At 41.1% G+C, this 18,397-nt stretch overlaps 1 protein-coding gene across 2 annotated transcripts in view; it reads left to right on the forward strand.

Annotated features, from left to right (window-relative positions):
- Positions 1-18,397, forward strand: part of ank3a (ankyrin 3a) — a 149,013-nt gene that overhangs the window by 98,878 nt on the left and 31,738 nt on the right. The window contains exons 18-30 of one of the 2 annotated variants that reach the window (XM_059359181.1): positions 177-374; positions 620-718; positions 1,549-1,647; positions 1,779-1,877; positions 1,992-2,087; positions 3,922-3,994; positions 4,203-4,259; positions 9,215-9,338; positions 13,952-14,039; positions 14,967-15,017; positions 16,106-16,215; positions 17,007-17,039; positions 18,104-18,328. In XM_059359181.1, coding sequence (XP_059215164.1) covers positions 177-374; positions 620-718; positions 1,549-1,647; positions 1,779-1,877; positions 1,992-2,087; positions 3,922-3,994; positions 4,203-4,259; positions 9,215-9,338; positions 13,952-14,039; positions 14,967-15,017; positions 16,106-16,215; positions 17,007-17,039; positions 18,104-18,328 — 1,352 coding nt within the window. Of the gene's footprint in view, positions 1-176; positions 375-619; positions 719-1,548; positions 1,648-1,778; positions 1,878-1,991; positions 2,088-3,921; positions 3,995-4,202; positions 4,260-9,214; positions 9,339-11,255; positions 11,268-13,951; positions 14,040-14,966; positions 15,018-16,105; positions 16,216-17,006; positions 17,040-18,103; positions 18,329-18,397 lie in introns of both variants that reach the window. The other variant, XM_059359182.1, reaches the window with a different exon arrangement.

Below are 18,397 nucleotides of genomic sequence, written 5' to 3' on the forward strand. Positions count from 1 at the left end.
AACTACTTTTACTTCTGACTTTTTTGTTAGAGGCTCAGTATTTGGCTTGTGGTCTTGATTATATGTAATAGGGTTGGGTGATATGTTAACATATGCGTGTCCCCAATCCCCACTATTTTTAACAAGAAGAGCTCAATCCAGCCTCATAACCCCTGCGTCTTTTCCTCCTGCCTCAGAATGGCTACACGCCTCTCCACATCGCTGCCAAAAAGAACCAAATGGATATTGGGACCACACTGCTGGAGTACGGCGCCGATACCAATGCGGTGACGCGGCAGGGCATCAGCCCCATTCACCTGGCAGCGCAGGAGGGCAGCGTGGACCTGGTGTCACTGCTGCTGACCAAGAACGCTAACGTCAACGTGTGCAATAAGGTGAAATCAGTGTCGTAGATAGTGTGTTACAAAACAAGCTAATTCTCTCACACAAATGCAGATTTACAAACGCCTAGTCTGCAGTCCTTTCTAGCATCACCTAAATCACCATTTCTGCACTTTTTTAGTTAAACATCCTGTTTCCTGAGTGAGATGGCAGGTCTCAGTCTTATTATGAGCTCCCACCGTAACAAATTTACTTGAGTGTTCACATGTGTTTGTGTGTGTCCTTTCCTCATACACAGAGCGGACTTACACCACTTCACTTAGCAGCGCAGGAGGACAAGGTCAATGTTGCAGAAGTCCTTCTCAACCACGGCGCTGATGTCAACCCACAAACAAAGGTAAAATACACACACACACATACACTGTAAATACACACACAGATAAGAGGTTTTAACCTATTTTTGCAGTTTAGGTTTGGTGCATAACCTTTAATTTACTTGCATCGTTGACTTTGCTGTGTATGCTTGCCTTTTTATTGAATTAGACTTGTTTCAGTGTATACATGGCAGCAGAAAAGTACACACACACACACACACACTCTTGGGCACACACACACATGCATGCGCAATCATCTCAGATGCTACATAAATAAAGGATTGATACCCGAGTGGAAGGTGTTCATGTCTTTATGGATGCCCCACACACACTGCAGCACACACACACATGCACATGAGCATGCACAGGCTCTAATATTCGGTCACACTCTGTCAGTTACATTCACTTACACACAAGCACACACCAGGCCCTATAACAGGCTGCTCACGTTCACTGAGACAAACCTGCAGTCACTGAAGGTTGGAGTAACACAAGGTTATGTAGTGTGTGTGTATTTGTGCTGACAGGACAGTTGTTTACAGCAAATAGGTTATTCACTCACTGATCTCCCACATTACCATAATGCACTGTACTCACAATTCAACAAGGACATGAAATATGATGCAGTTTTGACGTTGTATTTACAACCAGAGATAGTATTGATTTATACCTGTGCTAAAAAACAATTTTCTTGCAAAATTCTTAAAAAAATGCACTTTATTCCCATAAATATAACAGTGAGTTTGTTCAGAAACTGTGATGGAACAAGATTGCGCTGCCAGTCATCATACATAAATTTTCTCTCTCAATTCATCTCCACGCCCTTTCATGTCTGCGTCTCTCCCTCATGCAGATGGGTTACACTCCACTGCACGTGGCTTGTCATTATGGCAATGCAAAGATGGCAAACGTCCTGCTGCAGAACCATGCAAGAGTCAACGGAAAAACCAAGGTAGAAAAGCACGTGTTCACCAACCATCACACCCTCACAATCACAGTGTTTTAGTCCTGTTCTCCCCTTTATAAGAACAATAATATTTCCTGTCTTTCCCTGACTGTGTTTGTGTGTCTGTGTCTCTCTAGAACGGGTACACTCCTCTCCACCAGGCAGCCCAGCAGGGCCACACCCACATCATCAACCTGCTGCTTCAGCACGGTGCCTCGGCCAACGAGCTCACCGTGGTCAGTGCACAAACACACTCCAACAGAGCTGAAGCGTGATGAAATACTGAATGCTCTTTTGTTTTGTCTGTGCTCCTCCTGTGAATAACGTCCTGTTGCTTTGTCACTGGCCAGAATGGGAACACTGCCCTGTCCATCGCCCGTCGCCTTGGATACATTTCTGTTGTGGACACTCTGAGGCCCATGACGGATGAAAACCTGTCCACCATGGTGAGACACTGTCTTTCTGTCAACGGCATATGAATAATATCACACAATCTTTATCACATCACCAATAAATGTTAAGATTATTTAAAGGAATAGTTCACCCTTAAAAGGACCATTTGTTGTATATTTCTTGTGTTACCTAAAAAATTTTAAGAAAACTTTGATTTCTCACACGCCTCGACTGTGAAGGGAGAATCAGAAAACAGCTGAAAATTGCATATATTCTTGATGAAGTGAAGCAAATGGCAGCCATGCTTAACAACAGCAAAACTTTATTATATCATCCATTTACAACCTCTCACACAACTCATGTATAATTCAAGTCTCATTTATCCAGCCATATGCTCTGTACTCCACCAAAATTTTCTTTTTCCATTTTTTGCTAAAATTTTACTATTTAAAACATTAACGAGTCAGTGCCTGTGTGGACGAGTAGTATACCTCAATTCAAGGTAACACAAGAGACTAATTGATAAGCAAATGGTCATTTTAAGGGTGAAATATTAGTCTATAAAGTATTTTAATATTTTTTATTATTTGGGAATAGGTTGATTACAAGAGCCAGGTTAATATAATAAATATGAAGTTGAGGAAATTAGCAGGCTTATCATTTAAATGTCTTATTTATTATTTTATATTTGTTCATTTTTTAGTAACCAGAGAATATAAGTCAGCATAAAGACATTAAAGTGAGAATAAATCATACTCAGTTCTGCATGTTTTCGCACAATATTGAATGCAATACTTTCCAATTATTCAAAAGTATACAGATAGTTAGGTTTGTGAATAAAGATCAACTTGTTTTAGAAAAATCATCATTCTCAGTGACCACTAGTTACAAGGCTGCACTGTGTGAGAGTGATAAAATCATTTTGTTTGACGTTGCTTTAAGAGGCTTGCTGTTTCCTTAATATGCTTTGGAAAATGGTCTGAAGTATTTGTCAGAGTTGCACTAAAACCAAATGTAAAACCACCACCAGCTGAATTATTTAACCGACTCCTCACCCCAAATTAAAACTTGGCCGGTCAACCAGCAGCATACCGTAAGTGGAGTCAGTGTGTGAATCCTACAAATCAGCCAGCAAGTCAGTCAGTCACTCACGCTGTGTCACATGTGTGAAGTTGTCCTGATTAAGAGAGAGAGAGGGCTTAGATTGGAGCTTAAGGTTTCTCCTCAAATAGCTCAGGTCACTCACAGCGATCTGATCCACACACGTGTGCTGGAGAGAGAGAGAGTGGGAGGGAGGGGGAGAAAGTGTGGAAGAAAGAGAGGCAGCAGTATGATGGAGAGATCACAGGAGTGAGAGGGGGGACAGTGAGTGAAGAGCCGGACAGAGAGGTCACTGAGGATCCTGCACTATCAGCAACAAAGTGTATTAGTCATAACTGTCTCTGTGTACAGTGAAGTAACTCAGAGATCAAGGTCGTTTTCCTACACCTTTGTCTGATTGATCTATTATTCACTGTGCAGAGGCCTCTGCTGCTGTTTTATGTCTCTATTGAAGGTACAGTACATCTGCAGCCTGTGGAACCTTTGCTGCTCTGCTACATGGCCTTCAAACATACAGTATCATTACTTCTTACTGTGACAGGGGCCATGGCAAAGTATCAGTTTAACGTCCATATTAGGAAACACACATGGAGGTCACACTTTAGTTGGAATGTAGACGCTGAACTCATTAACTGACTACAGTTGTCTCTTAAATATTTTATTTCAGGTGATTTGACACTTTCAATATGGTCCAGTAATGACAGTGAGAGAGTTGGTTTGAAAAAAACTCTGTTCTTTGGCAGAACAGTTGTTCAGTCATCCTCTTATTATTTTTTACATTTACAGAGTGCATCAGAAAAACACAAAATCAACGTTCCAGAGACGATGAATGAGTTCCTCGACATGTCCGACGATGAAGGTATGTGAAGAATTTTCTCTTCATTCTCCTCATTTCAGCCATTGAATACTAAGATTTAATTAATACTTGCAAACTGTTGCTGTTGATTTTGATTCATTTAATTTAATTCATTTTGATTATCAACACCCTGCATGATTTCCATTCACTTGTGATTGTGTCTTATTTTTATTAACGTGCATGTCTCACTGTATGTATCTGAATCACACAGTCCGGGCCAATGTGCCAGAAACTCTCAATGAGGAGTCTTTTTCAGATGTTGAAGAAGGTATTTGTGACCGGTTTCTCCGCCTTTCTGTTGTTTGTTTGCTTCCCTTTAACATAACGCACTTGAGCAGAGCTGTCCCGTTGCAAAGCTCACCTTTACTGTGCTGCTATTCAGCTTTGCTGTGGTCATGCTCTTCAGTTATTATGCACTTTAAATGCATAATATGTCATTTTCTGCCACTAGAGGTCTCTTAATCAAAACAATAACAAAAGACATAGTTTTAGTAAGGTCCAGCTGCAGCCTGTAGCACCTGCAGTCAGCTTCTCCAGGTCAGGATTCCTCAGTGTTCATTGTTCAAGAGGTTTTTACAGGAAGCCGAATTATCCACGGAGTTCTCCTCCTCTCCAAAATATATGGACCCATAATTAAAATGGCTAAAGAACTGATCAAGCAATTTGACATTAAAAATCAGTTTTTCTCCGATCCGGTTTGGCAGTTAGCTGCCGATAATGTTAGCTCCATTTGTTTCTCTGAGAACTTAGGATCCAGATGTTCAGTAAATCTTCTAAAATTCTTCATCTGTGTTGAAATATATAGTTTTAAAAAGTGTAGCAATGGGGAAAGTGTATCACGTCATAACAATGGCAGATTTCTCTTAGACACAACTCAACAAAATATATAACATAGGTCTAGTTATTTTCAGACTTTTTAATAATATACAATGAATACAATTTAATAATTCTCAGCTTTTTCAAATCGTACAATAAATCCAATCCAAACAGGTATACATTTTGTAGTTGTTCTTGCCTTGAATCTGGTTTTCTGGCAAGCCTGAGTATCCTTTTTCTATCCACAAACTGACACTGCTGATGTTATTTTCACTGCAACTTAAAAATGAATTTGTTATTTTTAAGTACTTGCACACTGTAAGCCTCATACTGCCTGATTCTGCTTATCAAAAGCACTTTGTGAAGTGTCATCCTGACTTCAGTCTCTTTGAAGCAGCTGCTGTGAGAAAATGAAAACAAGGTCAATGTGACTATGACGATAGATTATTAAAAGGCCTGCATACAGTATATTCACTGAAATAATCATGTAGGCTATGTAAATCTCAATAAATAAACGTAACATTCAAAATATCAACAGAATAACTGTAGCACCGCAGGGCCAAACAACACTGGTTTATGGAACAAGTGACATTGTTTCGGGCTGCCCACTTCAGTTGTCTGCCCTTTGTTTTGGAACCACAGAGCTAACAGGCCTGTAAAATTGATGAGCTTGTTCATGGGCTGTTGCTTAGGGGACAGTACGAGGGGGGTGTGGAGTTTCTATGTCAGGTGATACAGCTAGACTCAACAAGTTGCACACATATCAAGTGATAAAGGATGAGGTTTGCACTGCAGCTGTATGATGAAGATCCTCATTGGCACATCTATGATTCAGTGTGTTATCACGACCATGCAGGAATTATAAATAAGAGTATCCATGGCCTCATGTGCTCCATATAAACTGTTTATACTGCGTGCATAATTCATCAACATTGCACTTGTGCAGTGCGGCCTTGATGTTCACTTTGACCAATAGAAAGCAGCACCGGGCGGCCTCTGTTAGCTGCTGCATTCAGGCCTGCACTCCTTCATCTTTATTGTAGTGTGTGTGTGAAGGAAGGAGTTAGAGGAAACATCTCTGTTTAATCCTATATGAGGGAAGCAAATCCTATTAAGCTGTAGGTGTGAGGGACACTCCTGGTCTGTGTATGTGTGTGTGTGGCCTCCCTCTGCTTATTTCATGCTTTTTATAGACTACTATCGCCCCTAATTGTAGCATATTTAGAAAGCATCTTAACTCCTTGTTGTGCTTTGCTGTCAACAGTGTAGAGTATCTCCGTAATCCCCATAGCACTGGCCTAAGAGGATATTATTACGACAGTTGGTGTCTTTAACTGTCAGAAACCTCTTGCATAATTGTTCTAAATTTACTTCTTCTTGTGCAAGATTTAGTCATCGTGTGCAACATGTAGAAGGGAGAGAAAAGTTGCTCAAAAATAATGGTGGTTATTTCATCATTATTTTAGCCCCACTCCCAATTTGACATGCAGCCAGACTTCCACCATAGAGAAAGAAAAGACAGGAGGAGTGTTTTCTTCTGCTCTCCGTCACTGTCTGCTCTCACTGAGGTTCCCAAGCATTTGCTCAAATGGCCTGTCAGCTGACTGTGCTCTCCACAGATCGGTAAACACTCTCAGTGCGGCCCCTGTTGACTCTCTTCAGCCAGAGTTTACTGTGTGGATGCTGTTGAGCCAAACGAGCGCGCCGAGACTTTCTCTCTTTAAATCCAATGGGATGAGCTTTTTTGAGCCGCCTGCAGGAGAATTAACCCCGGTGTGGCCGCCGATGGCAGATGGCTTTGACTCCTGCTCTTTCTGACCAGCAATGTGCGCCGTTTCGCAGCAGGGAGACGCAAAACTTTGAAGAGTTTGAATTGTATTTCTTTGCGGAGGGACGCTGGCGGGGATGTGCGCACCAGGAACAAACGCGCAAGTTGGTCTGAGTGGAGTTAAGTGCGTGGGGTGAAGAGAGGGCAACATTTTCCATCAGCAGCAGAAGCAGTGAATGGACTACTTGATAGTCCTCACCTCTCACTGGATTTACTTTTCACTCGGGGGACTTTAAGCGGAGCTTTAGAGAAATAGAAATAACTCAGGAAACAATCTATAAGAAGAGTTTGGATCAATATGGCCGCGTCGGACAAAGGTAAGTCGTTAGAGCACAAGAGGAAGTTTCAATTGCCGGTGTTTGGTGTCTTCAAAGCTTCGATGTAAAAAAAAGAAAAAAAAGAAAAGAAAAAAGATAAATAGGCCTACTGAGGATCGATCGAGGGACAGATAGAAAGTGGGAAGCCATGAGTGATTTTGTCAGTCATTTTTATTTTTGCTGTTTGATTGGAAGGTAGAAATGGATGGCAACATACTCAGCCTTGGTTTTTGTGGACATTATTTATTTATTTATTTTACTTGTGCCGTTAGAGAAAGGAAAAAAACTGAGAGAGAGAGAGAGAGAGAGACAGAGAGAGAGAGAGAGAGAGAGAGAGAGAGAGAGAGAGAGAGAGAAAGAGAGAGTTTGATGCGGCGACTTTGTAAATGTGTGTGTGTGTGTGTGTGTGTGTGTGTGTGTGTGTGTGTCGGGGTGGGCAGTGTAGTGGGCTAGCCATATGAACTTGAATGGGACCGTGATACATTATCACAGCAGCGGGAAGCCAATTGTTTTCCAGTTGTGTCAAGTCAGACAGAAACAGCTAGAAAAAAACAGCAAGTTATGTAGGCAAATTTGCCATCAGAATAAAAGCATAGACCGAACAAATGTTTAAATGAAAAATGAATACCTCTGTCGCCTGTCTTAAATTCTAATCTGTAATATAATGTTTGCTAGTTATGAGTGGATAACTAAAGTTTTGGATGACAAGTGTCAACACAGACCTCGTTTTTTGATTCTGTGTCAGTGTTGTAGAGTAAAGGTCAATGGAAAGTTCCAGACTCAAAAGTTTTGCTTTGACATCCAATTTTTTTGTTATCTACATTTTATATGCCAATAAATGACACATTGCTTTTTATAATCTGGAAACATTTTGAATTTGTCCCAACTATTGCATTTTTTATTGATAGATAGCGATAAATAGTCTATTTTTCAGCATTGTCCTCAGATTAATTTTGAGCATGGGCTAACTGTGGGATTAAGAAATTAAGATGTAAATGAGAAAGCAGAGAGACTAAATAATTTGTTGCAATTCTAAATAAAATAACACTGGAATCTTTTTAACATAATAATAATGCAAGTTTAGATGTATTTGAAAGTTTTGGGTTGCACAGAGCAAATGCATAGTACTTTTCTTAAAGGCCTAGATTCCTGTTGTAGACAGTAGAAGTTGCAACACAAGTTGGTCATTTAATAAGACCGAGAAATATGTAAATGTGGCACAGATACCCAGAAAAAAATTACATTAATGTAAGGCAAGGCAAGGCAAGGCAAGGCAAGGCAAGTTTATTTGTATAGCACAATCCAAACCAAGGTAATTCAAAGTGCTTTACATAAACATTAAAAACAGCAAAACACAATTGAAAACAGTAAAAACAGTCAATTAAAACAGGGAAATAGACCAGTAAATTTCCCTAACTTAACTAAATTAGATTAGCATATTGCTTTCTGGGAGTTGAATTGGTCATTCTGTGGGTTCAGAATGGCTATTTTCATTGTTTCTAGATGGGATTTGACAACTAAAACCAGTTCACCTGTGGTTTTATTTTGAAATTTGACACCGGAAACGCTTTGTTTAATGCCATCTAACTTGACACCGGTGCTGGTGTCTGATCGGAGTGCGGCAGTATTGAAGGCAGGGGGAGGGGCTGCGGTGAAGGAGCAGAGTGTTGCAGGCAGGACAGAGCCGGACATGAGGGAGAAGGGGAAACACAGTAGCCGCTCCGCCGGCTTTATTGACCGGCGTGTCATCGTCCACCGGTCCGCCGATCGAGGTGCGGTGCGGTTGTGCACTCTTTGCTTATTCTCTGCTTATTGTGCTCAGGCTTTGGTTGCTGTTAAACCCTCTGCTGCGCTCTGTGTTTGAGTGTTGTGAAAGGAGCTGCGTTTGGTTTTACAGGAGAGCTCCAGATATACCGCAAAGTGGCTTTGCTGCTGCCTCTGATGGCATTTCTCTCTAAAATTATCACTGTCTAACCTCTAAAACAGACTAGCATCGGCGCTGCTCAGTGATCCATCTTAATGCTGTTGTTGTGTCACAGTCAAATGAATAGACAAAGTTGCAGAGAGGCTATGCAGTTGCAGTGTTGGGTTTAATAAAAGATCGAAGGCCTCCTCTATTTACTATAATGAAGTAAGTGGGAGACTGATGTCGGCAGTGAGGGCTTGTTTTTCTTCCTGAGGTGCCGCATCGCACCTCTTTTTTTGCCCGGATTGGCTTTTAAAGTTAACAGGAGGATTTAATAATTTCATCCCCCCCACCAGGTGAGGATGCGATGACCGGGGACACGGACAAATATCTGCGGCCTCAGGACCTCAAGGAGCTGGGGGATGACTCTCTCCCTCAGGAGGGGTACATGGGCTTCAGCATAGGAGCCCGCTCAGCCAGGTAAGCACCTGTCATTTCTATTATAAGAACCTCTGATGTACTCTGGTGCAGTGCTCACAACTATGTCCTCAGAATACTGTGGCCACATTATGTTTATGCATTTGCAGTTGATGCTGTGGTTGTTTACCCTATCCACATATGCTATATCCGACAGAGTTTGTAGGACTGAACCCGATCATATAATGTACAGCCCCTCCAACACACACACACACACACACATACTCAGACACAAACACTCACACACAAACAGAATAATGAAAACCGCTAGAGAAAGCATCTGGAAAGTTGCCAACCAATGATTCAACCTGACAAAATGATTCAGCGTTTTGTGTGGCCTCATTCAAACCCAGGCAAAGATTACAAATGACCCATAGTGTAACACAAGAGATATAAGCTGGATCTTTGAACTGCGATGCCTGTGATACTCTTAGTGAACAGCTGCACACCGGGGCTCGGTCACTACAGTTTCCAATAGTGAACAAAGTATGTTGTGGAAAACTGTCAGGCTCCATTGAAAACACATCAGCAGCAGCACACAGGACGAGTGTTGTGCAGGTCCATAGTGTATTGTAGCCACACTGACAGATGGCAGATGTGCTGTGATGGTTGGATTGATAAAAACAACTTCACTAACTGTGACAGGAAGCTGATTACATCAGCAGGTTACAGCAGACAAGGGAAACACTGAAATAAATGAGGATATTCCATGTAAACAGGCTTGTTTGATGGGCCTCATGGGTCCTTAGTTGGAAAGAGTTTTGAATTGAATCGTGTGAATTACTGTAATCGGTTTAAAAAAGTTAAATTAGATTAACTACAAGAGTTTTGTGACCACATTTGAGCATTTTAGATTGAGAAGATTTAGTTATTTGCACAAACGGCTTATTGTTTTCCATTGTTGTTGATAGTAAGTATAGTATTAATGTGAATAGATAAAAAGGTCACTACAGAAAAATGTGTTATTTTTATAAAAATGTAACCACTGATTCCAAAAAGATTGGGATGCAAAAAAAAACAACAACCCAGGATGCATCAAATTCAGAATTCAGTATATATTTAGAAAAGTATAAAAAAAACAATCAGTTTAAACATAGAATATAATGTCTTTGTACAGTTTTTAATTGAATATATGTCAAAAAAAGGACAACCAAATTATCACATTCCGTTTTATTTGGGAATCGGTAGTTGTAGGTCCATCTGCTACAATTAGAGCTACAAGTACTCAAACTTTTACTGTTCTACTGCAGCTGGTGTGTGATAGCATATGAAGAAGAAGAACAGATTGTTAGCCGAATTACATTTTGAACTCCTGATCAACAGGGAGGCAATCCAGCCGCTCCAAAATAAGAGAAAATTATCAAACGAGGAAATATCAAAAAGACAACCCATAAAGCCAAGGACCTGCATTGGTCATTTGATAATTTTCTTAGATTTTATAGTGCCTGGCTTGCCTTCCTGTTTATTACCAGGTTTTCCAAGAGCACCCAACACATTTTTATCCACAGTCTAATACACAGAGCAACCAGCCATCTCTTTTTTGGTAGATTTTGAAATCACTGAGACATCTCTTTGCAGGGCTGTAAATGTAATGCTGTGAAATACTGTAATTTATTGATCAATGAATGTGTGATGCTGAGCAAGTTCTTTTCTTTTCCTTACCTTTCTGTTTATGACATCGACATTGCATGGTTTGCTTTCTGACTGGGCTGCACACACACAAACACACACACATGCAGAGACAAGAAGAAAAGCTTGTGCCTAGTCATACTGTACAACCATGCAAAAGTACAGCATCAATGTCATATGGAGGGGAAAAAAGAAAGCTGCATCATGCTTGAGTGTCTTCCAAATGCTTTGCTTTTCACTCTTCTATTTTGTTCTTTTTCTTGTTTTTCTGCACCGTGTCTCTCATTCTAGCCCTAGACTCAGGTAAGAAAAGAGTAGTTGTAGTAGTAGTAGTAGTAGGAAACATTAGCTGTGAATGATGTCCCCTCTCCCTGTGTGACTCCTAAACTACTGTTTACCCTTCACCCATAAAAATGCTAACCTTAACCATGAGTCATCCACTGTACATTGGTGTCATCAGGTGTTGCTGTTTGTGGTAACACGTTTGTCACTTTGTTGCTGTTACGTGTTGTGTTTTGAGATTGTCGTTCCATTTTAGCTAATCACCACTCACCATATTTTCTTAAAAAAAAAACCATCATATCTGCAAAATGAAAATGTAATTATTTTTTGATGCAGGTTTGAAAAAGAGGCAATTTTGCTGGAAATGAGAAAATAAAAGCCACACTTGTTTTTTGTTTTTTTCCAGCTGTTTCTTCAGTTGTGTGGACTAATACTAGAACTTTTTGATGTGGCTTGCTCTTTGTGGCACTTTGTCTATGTTTGTATAGCGCCACTTTGGTAACAAGTGTAACTTCCAGGGATCAAACACACCAGTCTATTAATAACCCACCCCTTTTATCTGCTATATTTACGTGTCAATAATTTGAGATTCATTCTGGATGGTAAATTGTGGTTTGCAGAGATGGAAACTTATCGGCTCAGGATTTTCTCTGGACGGACACTAAGTCTCACGTGCACATATGCATTTGCACACAGACAAATTTACATGGATACACAATGGCTCAAACAATTATTTCTTTTAAGGAGCAGTGTGTAGGATTAAGTGACATCTGGCAGTGAAGTTGCAGATTGCAACCAACAAATTTCCCCTTCCTTTATCCATCCCTTTCCAGAAGTGTACGGATAAAAAACGCAAAAGGCCTTCTCAGGAGCCAGAGTTTGGTTTGCCAGTGTTTGGTTTGTCCTTTCTGGGTTACTGTAGAAATAAGGTGTAGATAAAAAAAAACACGAAAACACAACAATTCTTAGTTTCAAGTAATTATAGACTAATGCAAATGTAGTTATGAATATTATGCTCCATTTCTGTAAATAGATCCCCTAAATCCTCTGCACTGTTCCTTTAAGTGAGACTAATAGCTTTCTAAAGGCACAGGATCGCTGGTATATAAATTGAGATACCAAGCAGAAAATAAACAAGTCATTTGGATAATGGGAAATGAATTTTACAGCATGGCAGACTGATTGATCAACAGTAAAATAAATGGAGTGGTGCAGTGTGGAAAGAGGAAGGAAGGTGACAGAGAAGGATGCGGTTAAAGGAAAGCAGCACGGTAGAGAAAAAGTGAAACAAGTCTTTCATTGAGTAAGCTGTCGGCTAAATACATGGCAACAGGGCTCTGAAATGAGGATAGTAGAGAGAGGAGGAGATGATGGGACGGCGTTATAAAGACGAGTGGTGTTAAGTGGCATGGCGTGCAGAAATAGAATAAAGAGGACAACCGAGATAATGAGAAAGAAAGAAGGAAACAAAGAAGGAAATGGAAAAGCTTTGGGTGTTTATGGAAGAGTGAGGAGGATGGACAGAATGAGAAAGAGGAGGAAGCTGTGAAGAACAAACAGAGTCCGGCTGAGAGCAGGGGGGGGGAGAGGGGTAACGCGGTGCTGCCATGCCAGCGAGTCCATTCAGACCGTACAGAGTTGCTTGGTAACTTCGATGGCGGGGCAGGCAGGCTGTGCTGAATAAAGGGCTTCTCTCTGTGCTGAATAGTGTGCCCACTCAAACATGCTGAGCTCTGCATTTTCTCTACCCCCCCTCGCTCACCCCAGGACACATCACCCCAACACATACAGTATACACTGTGAAAAAATAAGTCTCTGTCACAGTTGACGGCTCTGTCGCTGGGATTGTGTCTTTTCTGGAGCCTCTTATAGAGCACAAACAGAAAACACACATTATTTATCTGCCTGTACAAGTGCACAAAATGTAAACGAGATGATGTATCGTGACTGTGCCTTCACACAAGCATACTGGCTCTTCTGCACTTATCGAATCCCTGTTGCAAAGACAAAAAAAAAAAAAACTAAAAGGAATCTACAGCTCCGCATTGAGTCTGAGAGGCTGCAAAAATAGGCACACGTCACCACACACAGCCATAAAAAAGACTGCAGCAAGACAGATAGAAAAGACCAGCTTCCCTTTTGTATTTTTGCTGCTCAAAAACGGGTCTAGGTCAGCTGCTAATCTTAGAATAAAGCAATGTCAGTCTGAGAGCCTGAGTTAGATTTAACGGCTTGAAACACTTTTGAGTAATTTATTTTTTTCCGTCAGTAGAAGATCTGCCGAGAAACCTGTCAGCCGGGTGCCGACGATTCCACTAATCTGTCACATTTCATCATTTAGACACTTTGCTACATCCGTGTTCATGATGCACACCAACCATGTAGAAATAGTGGCCGTCTGTGTCCTCTTCCTCCTCTTTCCCTCTATCTCTTAATGCAAACAAACTGGCCTCACTCACATTTCCATCTCTGAATAACCTGCTGCAATATCTTATCCTTCTTCAACTGCGGGCTCTCCAGCCTCTCTCTCTCTATTTTCCACTTTTGGACACTCTCCGTCCAGTAAGTAAAGAATCTGGTTCCCTGGAGGTTGCATGTAGTAATGGATTCCTTGCTTTTTGTTTTATGTCGTGTTCCCCTGCCCGTCACTTGTTGTTGCCCACGGCACCGGGTTGCGTGGTAACATATAGCCTCCGCTCCTTCAGTTCGGATAGGTCCAACACACTCAACCGGAGCTCCTTCGCACGGGACAGTATGATGATCGAAGAGATTCTGGCGCCTACAAAGGACACGGTAAGATACACTCTTCTTCCCTTTTTTGTCATATTTTGTTTCTTTTCTCCTCTATTTGTTGCCCTTTTTGTACCCTCTCCACCCAGCCTTTTCCCTGTCTCTGTCTGTGTTCACTTTTACCTTCCTTGTTATCACAAGCTGTCTGTTTTTCAAGCTTTAATGTCTCTTCTTCACCAAGCTCCCAGGTGTAGCTCTTGTTTTCTGTTAGACTGTCTTTTCGTCAGTAGCCTGGTGGAAAAAAAATCAAGCTGGGTGGAATTAAAGCGAGAGCAGGCTAGCTTTACTTGTCTTGCACAAAGGTCATAACAGAAGCAGTGTTGATGCTATGCTTTCCTTTGCCAAAGTGCTGAGGGAGAGTGTAAAGCACCTTGACGAAGAGTTTATTCAAACCTAAGGGCTTTGGGTGGCCCGTCTTTGCTTTCTCATGGAAAAAGCGCAGTGCTGTGCAGAGCTCTTCTAGCTTGTTTTGGTGGTCAGGAGCAAAAACAGAAACCGTAACTTCTTCTTATAAACAATATTAGTAATATAACCTACAAGGTCTCAAACTATACATGGCCAAAATATGCACTTACCTCAACCCTCTTCTTTTACAAAATAAGCAAATGCCTTTGGAGTTCCAAAGAGCTTCCATTTTAATTATTATTATATCTAACTAAAATATACACAAAGTCAAATCATTTTTTTCCTCTGTGGTGGTCCGTCTCGGTGCCAATCGTACTATAAGCTGCTACATATGGAAGATGAGGTTTCAGTTATTCATGGATTGTTTGACTAGACCGTAGGACCATCTCATCTTCACAGAGATTGGATCATGTTTTCTTTAGTGGAACCTGAACCCTTTAGTGAAACAAAGCACGATAAACTCATTTGTCTGGACCGTACGGCGCCCTCAGTGCAACTTCTGAACTGTGTCTCTTCTCCCCTAAGCTTCAGAGTGTCTGTAAAGACATTTCCTACTTGGTTGACCCACTAAATAAGGTATAAAGAGTTTGTGGATGTCTGACTCATTCGTCAGTTTCGTTATTTGTCAGTCACTGTGGTAATTTTTTCGCTCACTGCTCATGACTTTTGTGTATTTGTTTGTTTGGGTCCATGCAATTCTCATCTCATCATTCGTGCTGGTGTGTGTTTGGTATATTGTCGTTCCCATGCTACTGTCAGCTCCCATAATTCATTCTTCACAAATATAATGAATTATTGAGTTCAGGCCATGTTTGGGTTTTTAATTTTTCAAGCATCGTTATTTTTGTATAGCTTAATTGTGTCTTTTTGTCCAGATAGTTGTAAGACTACAGAAGCCCTAAGGAACTAGTGAGAAAATGTATAAAATATAAAATAGTATTTAAGTTTGATTAAATTATTGTATGTCCTGTGTTCATGATTCAAGGACAGAAAAATAGGTTTTTCCAGTTCCTTCATTTTTTTAAGTGTTGCTTAATTTCATCGAAGAATATTGATGGAAAAAAAAGGGGTTGCAAGTGAAACCATTATTTTTGTCAGGGTCATTTTTCCAAGTGTTTGTTGCTTTAATAATAATCATTTTGGGCGCAAGACTTTGTGTAGTGGTGCAAATTCAGCCTCTTGTGGCTGAAATGAGTATTACAACAACAGGGGGGTGACAAAAAACGTGTCACAGATGAAACCTTTTTCTAAGGAACTTACAAAGATTATCCTGGCAAAACCTTTTTTTTCAACTGTTCTTGTACAAAACAAACTATTTCAAACTTAAAAAATGTATCTCAGAATTTTCTCACTTGCCTCTCAGAGCTTCTGTATGAGACTGGAGATCAATTTTACTGAAATATGAGTTGAGAAGCTGGAACTGCTATCAGCTCATTGCTCCATATCATGCATGACATGGGGTCATAAAAAAGGGAGGGTCATGTCTGTCAGCCGTTATATCCATGCAACGATTATTTATTAGCTCTCTTTTGTCTCCTTCGTGTGCCTTTTTTCTTCCATCCACCTTCTTTTTTCCAACTCAATCTCTATGTGCCTTCCCCTTCGCTCTTAAACCTCTATCTCCGTCCCATCTTTTCTTCTTCTTTTCTCCCTCTTTCTCCCAGCACCTGGCTGTGACCAGAGACTACAGCTCGGAGTGTATGCGGCGCTACAGCTGGACTCCGGACACCATGGACCACAGCCACAACACTGTGTCCAGCCCCATTCACTCTGGGTAAGAACAGCTGCACTGTCTCATCTGATCTGCATGCACACACGCACGTACACTCCATACAAAAGCTGACACATTAACTACACATACATCTACATAGCTATTGCATTTATTAATTTTCTATGCTTACTGCACACAACCGTTGTATTGTCTTTTGTTCTCCCCCTTAAAGTCAATATTCAGCAGACCCTGCAGCAGTGATGCAGACATGTTGCAGGGCTGTGGGACTTCTGCAGTGCTGCTACTGTATACACATTACAGCAGCTAAAGACACAGTCCATCCTCTAAAGCTCTCATGTCATACCATAAGTCTAGAGACATGGTCCAGACGTCACCCTCATGACATCAGCTCTATTTCTGCCCTCACAGAAACAAAGTACAGACTCTGTGTGAGCTCATGGTACACTGGCTCGACTGTTTCATTCGGATAAAGTGATAAGACTTTGCTCTAGTGTCGCTCACATGCTTTGAATATATGACGCTGTAAAATGTTAATGCTGTAGATAAACGGCGAACAGAACTCAATGCATTTCTCTGCTCAGAAATGAAATAATGGGATCTGTCATGTCCACTTTTCTTTGACTCATTATTAAGCCTTGTTGGTCTGTTTATATATTATTTTGTTCGTTGTCATTGTGTCCTCTTGTGTTTTCCGTTGATTTTTCAGCCCCTGTCGTTTTAAATCCTTCTTTCATCTTCAGCACAGATCCCAACCATGATTGTGAAACCTTGATACTAAAACTAGGTTCTGGGGGTTTGCCTCCTGCATTGCCTCCATTGTGTTTATTTTGCAGCCTCTCCTCCCCGCTCCCTCAGTATGACTCCAGGTGATGACTGAGTTCGCTGCTTTCTCCCATGATGCCGCAGTGATGTCACTCACTCCCCCACCTCTGTCTCCCTTCTCACATCCTCACTCTCTCTCTCTCCGCCCTCTCTTCTACTTCTCCACTCTCTGTGCTCGTCTCATCCGTGTGGTCTGGTGTTTCATTTGCACTGCCTAGATATTAGAAGTGTGTAGTCAACGTGTTTGGGAGTCTTTTCATTGATGTGCCATCTCTCTTTTTCTCACAGTGCACATTAAAAATAGATCTTCCTCCAAACCTTGCGGGAATTCTATTACTTCCAACATTCAGTATAGAAAAATAAACTATACAGTTCATAACACAACACTTTTAATGTAAAGAAGTTTGGCTTTATGCATAAGGACTGCTCATAAATAATACAGTTTTTCCCCCACTCCATCCTCACTCTTCCCTTGTGTCAATGATTATATTAATGAGATGCCAAAACTAATTTAAAGACACATCACATATTAATGACATGAAAGGAATACTTAATCCCCAAAATGATCATTTGTTTATCAATTACTTAGCCCCTTTGTAATCTTAAATTTGTGAAAAGTTTTCTTCACAAATTCGAGGTAACACAGAGTGAGAAATTAGTAGATAATTGATTGTTTTCGAGGTGGAGTATTCCTTTAATCCTATCTTGATGAAACATCTGTGCAGGTGTTTTAATATTTGATCACTGAATGCTGCTTTAGAGGAACTGAAACTTTGGTAACAGTCTCACCTTCAGCCTCTGGAGTGGAAACTAAACTTTCTGCAGCACCCTGTTTAGTTTCAGTGTTTAATGTTCTAAATTGAGGCAGATAAAGGTGAGAACTGCCAACTTTCAGAACTCAAAGCATCTTTTTTTTCTTCTTTCTGTCTTTCTGTCCCCCTGCTCTTTCTCTATTTTTGTTATTTTCTCTCTTTTCCTTACTTTGTTTGGGTGTACGGTGATCACAGCATGGGAATCGTCCTCCTCACTTGTGTCCGTGGTATGGCTTCTGTCTATCTTTCTTAATGTGTCTTTTTCTGCTCTAACATTGTTTTTTTTCTCCCTGCAGGTTCTTGGTCAGCTTCATGGTGGATGCGCGCGGTGGTTCCATGAGAGGCAGCCGCCACAACGGCATGCGAATCATCATTCCTCCCAGGAAGTGCACAGCGCCCACACGCATCACCTGCCGCCTGGCCAAAAGGCACAAGCTGGCCTACCCCCCACCCATGGTGGAGGGAGAGGGACTGGTGAGCCGGCTGGTGGAGGTCGGACCAGCTGGGGCGCAGTTCCTCGGGTAGGACGCTTGGGACTTGCTATTTCCCTGTGTTAATGAGTTTTAAGTTTTCACCAGGCCAGGGAACAA

Source organism: Centropristis striata, chromosome 20 (assembly GCF_030273125.1).
Source record: "Centropristis striata isolate RG_2023a ecotype Rhode Island chromosome 20, C.striata_1.0, whole genome shotgun sequence".
Lineage (NCBI taxonomy): Eukaryota > Metazoa > Chordata > Actinopteri > Perciformes > Serranidae > Centropristis > Centropristis striata.